This window comes from Physeter macrocephalus, chromosome 11 (assembly GCF_002837175.3).
Source record: "Physeter macrocephalus isolate SW-GA chromosome 11, ASM283717v5, whole genome shotgun sequence".
In the NCBI taxonomy this organism is placed as follows: Eukaryota; Metazoa; Chordata; class Mammalia; order Artiodactyla; family Physeteridae; genus Physeter; species Physeter macrocephalus.
The window spans coordinates 136,963,183-136,967,804 of record NC_041224.1 but is presented as its reverse complement, the minus strand read 5'-3'; the positions used below and the strand labels follow the sequence as shown (position 1 = coordinate 136,967,804).

At 47.7% G+C, this 4,622-nt stretch overlaps 1 protein-coding gene across 1 annotated transcript; it reads right to left on the bottom strand.

The window, feature by feature from the left end:
• Nucleotides 1-2,535: 2,535 nt before the first annotated feature.
• Nucleotides 2,536-3,405, bottom strand: LOC102992224 (calpain small subunit 1-like). The gene has a single exon (XM_055088806.1). The coding sequence runs from the start codon at nt 3,388-3,390 to the stop codon at nt 2,788-2,790; it is 603 nt and encodes a 200-aa protein (XP_054944781.1). The 5' UTR covers nt 3,391-3,405; the 3' UTR covers nt 2,536-2,787.
• Between the last annotated feature and the right edge of the window lie 1,217 nt (nt 3,406-4,622).

Sequence of the window (4,622 nt, the reverse complement as noted above, 5' to 3'; positions counted from 1 at the left end):
TTGTTAAGACTCCACCCTTCCACTGCAGGGGGCGCAGGTTCGATCCATGGTTGGGGAGCTAAGATCCCACATGCTGTGCTTGTGCACAGGGCATATGGCAGTAGGTAGGTGTGCTGTAGTCAGAGTCTAAATGGCCTTTAATGCTGTATACTTTATTCTAGTATGAGGGAGCCTTTCTAAACAGGCATGAATAGATAGATCTTTGCTTCGGAGAGCTAAACCGAGGTCTGGATGATTGATGATGTGGAGAAGAGAGAGACTGAAAGGAGGCAACCCCCAGAGACTATTGAAATACGTTTTTTTTTTTGTTTTTTTTTGTTTTTTTGTTTTGTTTTGTTTTTTGTTTTTGCGGTACGCAGGCCTCTCACTGCTGTGGCCCCTCCCGCTGCAGAGCACAGGCTCCGGACGCGCAGGCTCAGCGGCTATGGCTCACTGGCCCAGCCGCTCCGCGGCATGTGGGATCTTCCCAGACCGGGGCACGAACCCGTGTCCCCTGCATCGGCAGGCGGATTCTCAACCACTGCACCACCAGGGAAGCCCTGAAATACGTTTTAAGAGAGTATCCAGAGCAAGGGTAATGGGAACGGTAAAGGGTGATCTCATTTGTTCACCAGGGAAGGTTTAGAGCTGGATGGCAAATACCTGGCACGTGTACCACCACCCAAAGCAGAACTGATAGCTGATCACAGTGCTTTTTCTTGGTGAGGCCACAAGCTGCCTCAGCATCCTTCTCAACACAGTAGCGCTCCAGGCAGCCACTACTAACTGGTTAGAGTCGGTACATTAGGTGAAACCTACTTGCCATCCCTTGTTGGGATAGACATGCTGGGTGTAGAACTCAATGGCAGATAGAATGCCTGAATGAGGAGGAAAGTGTGATCACAGATAACTTGGAGGCTTCTGACTTGGGTGCCTGAATGGAAAGTGATATTATTGATTGTGATAGAAATAGAGAAGAAGGGTGGGAGGGAAAACCATGAATTTTGTTTTGCACATCCTTAGATCTGAAGTTCAACAGGGCATCCAAGAGTAAAGGCTGAGATGGAAATACGGATCTGAGCCCAGGAGAGACCCAAACTGGAGCTATGATTAGAGAGAGTGTCACTGACGCTTGGCAAGTGAATGGCATCTCCCAGATTGGAGAGAAGACAGAGAGGGCTGAGGACAGAACCCTGGGAACACCAGGGGCTTGGCAGTATAAGGAGAAAGAAGAGAGCACTGTCTGGTAAGGAAGAACGTTCGCAGATGGAGGTAGTTGGGGTGTTAGGTCCTGGGAGAGGTTGAGAGCCACGATGAAGCTGCGATGAGGATTCGTAACGGTGGGATCCTTGCTGCCAACCTTGAGAGAGCATTTCAGGAGTGTGGGGTGGACGGAAACCAACTTACATGGTTTGCTGGCTGAAAAGAAGGTGAGGAATATAAAACTATTCTGTCAAGATGTTTGGAGGCAGGGTACAAGGGAAGAACCAGAGCACATTGCTGACAGGGAAGAAGGTGGATGAGATCGATGTTGGAGAGGGGAAGCAGCAGGGCTACAAGGAGGCAAAAGAGACAAATTAAGAACAGGGAGAATTTCCTCTTGGAAAGATAAGCACTTATCACAGAGTGTAATTTACATCTATTGGTGTGATTCTGACCACCAGTCCAAGGCTCTGTCTTTTTTCGGTCATTACTTTATCCCCAGTGCCCAGGAAAACATCAGGCACTGGGACTTCCCTGGTGGCGCAGTGGTTAAGAATCCGCCTGCCAATGCAGGGGACACGGGTTCAAGCCCTGGTCCGGGAAGATCCCACATGCCACGGAGCAACGAAGCCTGTGCGCCACAACTACTGAGCCTGTGCTCTAGAGCCTGCAAGCCACAACTGAACCCGCGTGCCACAACTACTGAAGCCCGCGTGCCTAGACTCCGTGCTCCACAACAAGAGAAGGCACCGCAATGAGAAGCCCCCGCACCGCAACAAAGAGTAGCCCCCGCTCACTGCAACTAGAGAAAGCCCGCGCACAGCAACGAAGACCCAATGCAGCCAAAAATAAATAAGATTAATTAAAAAATAAATAAGAATGGTCTTTAAAAAAAAAAACACCACCAGGCACTGAATGAATACATGTTGAATAAAGTGAATAAATGGTTAAATAGCATCCCCTTTTCTTAGACATGAAGGAAGGAGTCACTAGGACTAATATTCTTGATAGCAAGGGGAGGAGACAATCTTTTTTTCATTTCACTATAGCTGTTCCCTGCCTGGAGTCCAGATTTGGTTTGAATGGTGGAAAGAACCTAGGGATGGGAATTTCATAATCTTTTTTTTTTTTTCAGAGAGAGCAGCAACTAGGGTGCATTTATTTCCTCCTGGGCCTGGCAGGCTGGGAGCAGAATACAGACAAAGGTACTGGGGCATGTGACCTGTTATGGCCTGAGTTCAGCTGCCTGGGTGGTAACTGGGTGGGTGTGTCAGGGTGTATAGGGACTGGAGTGATCCTCTCAGAACTGAGAGAAGGGCCCTTGGGGTGTGCAAGCAACACAAATGTTGGGCTTGGCACAGATGCAAGAGAAGGGTTATGGAGTAGATGTGAGATGGGTGTGCTGGGGCAGGGTGTGTTGAAGCATGTTGGGCCCTGGCTGTTGACTGAGAATATGGGTGCCAAGGGCTGGGAGAACAGAAAGGCCTGTGGGTCAGCAGGAGCTATGAAGATGTGACTGCAAACAGGATCAGCCCTGGGGGAGACTGAAGAGTCCAAGGTGACTCCTACAGCAAGGCGATGAGGGGGCAGGTCTGGGACTCCCGTTCAGGAATACATGGTCAGCTGCAGCCACTCCTGGATGTTCACCTGGGTTTGTCCAGTGCCATCTTTGTCAAGAGATTTGAAGGCACGGAACATCGCATCCAGTCTGACCAGGCAGCTGATGAAGTTGTCAAAATCAGTGTTCCCTCCCTCATCTGAGTATCGTGGGATGATCGTGTTGTAGAGATGCTCATTCAGGCGGAATCCTGCTGCCTCAAAGGTCCCCGGGAGTTCACTGCTGCCAGTGGTCCCTGAACAGTCAATGTCAAACTGTTTATATATGGCCTGCCACTTTTTGATGTTGTTCCACAAGTACGTGAATTCCTCGAAGCCCAGCTTGCCGGTCGTGTCACTATCCATAACGGCCACCATGCTGCGACATGTGTCAATGCCAAAATCATCAGTCTTCAGATCAGGATGTCGGGTCACGACTTTGTTGAGAATGTTCATGAGTTCTGTGGCACTGACCTCCATGTCCTCTCCAGCCAGCTGGGCAAAGAGCCTCCGGAACTTCCGGGCCTTCTCACTCTCATTGGCCTCGATGTTGCAGTAATGGGTGCGAGGGGGCAGGGGCTCTGGGTTGTACTGTGCAGACGCCTCACCCATTCTGTTCTTGCTGGACAAGCCTCTTCCTCCAGGCCCCGAGACAATCTTTTTTAACTAGTGATAAAGAAGGTGGTGAAGAGTGCAGGTGTGGGCAGAGAAACTGGTGGTCCAGTTATGATCAAATCTGCCAGAATTCATATAAAAGCTATACCAGAATTTTCACTCTTAAAGACAGAGAAAGAAAGGCAACAGTCAATATTTCCTTTAGAAATACACACTAAAAGTCATATGACTAAGGATTTCTAAAGCTCAGTGACTAATGATGGATGTGGTACTTCCTTTATACTTTTCTTTCAAGAGATAACACCCAGACAAACATAAAGTAACCAGCTCTGTCTTCTAGCATTTCTCTGATAGGTGGAAACTTTCTAAAATAAATAGATGTGCACTATTTTTTCAAATATAAGTGTGATCAGGTCTGGGAAAAAAGTGTTTCTTCCACTTGTGTCTTTTTTTCCCTTTGGGATTAAAAATTTTTTTTCAGTGTTTTCCCTTTGACATAGCCTGTGAGGAAACAAAATTGCATAACTTTTTTTTAAAAATAAATTTATTTATTTAATTTATTTATTTTTGGCTGTGTTGGGTCTTTGTTGCTGTGCACGGGCTTTCTCTAGTTGTGGCGAGCAGGGGCTACTCTTCGTAGTGGTGTGCGGGCTTCTCATTGCGATGGCTTCTCTAGTTGTGGAGCACGGGCTCTAGGCACACAGGCTTCAGTAGTTGTGGCACGTGGGCTCAGTAGTTGTGGCTCATGGGCTCTAGAGAGCAGGCTCAGTAGTTGTGGTGCACGGGCTTCGTTGCTCCATGGCATGTGGGATCTTCCCAGACCAGGGATCGAACCCGTGTCCCCTGCATTTGCAGGCAGATTCTCAACCACTGCGCCACCAGGGAAGCCCCAAAACTGCATAGCTTTTTGCAAAAAAAATCATAATTCTGGCAGCTACGTCATCATATTTGTACCTTCTTATAATTAAGATGAGGTTTGAAAAAAATATATTTTTATTCCTTTAATGCTACTATAGAGTCTATGTTATTCCTTCCATTCTGTCTCATCTGCTTATCTGCTTTTTCTGAAGGGTAGGCACTTTTACATGTCAGTAGCTTCCAGGTTACTGAGATCTTTAGACAGCTCTCTCTCACTGTGTCACTCCCCGTTCCTCACCACCTCTTTATATTTTCAACTGTCAGTGAACTCTGGGGCAGGAATCAGGTCTGCCACCCCAGGACACAGAACA

What these genes read in the sequence shown, in the direction of transcription:
- LOC102992224 (XM_055088806.1), bottom strand. Translation starts at nt 3,390, where the DNA reads ATGGGTGAGGCGTCTGCACAGTACAACCCAGAGCCCCTGCCCCCTCGC.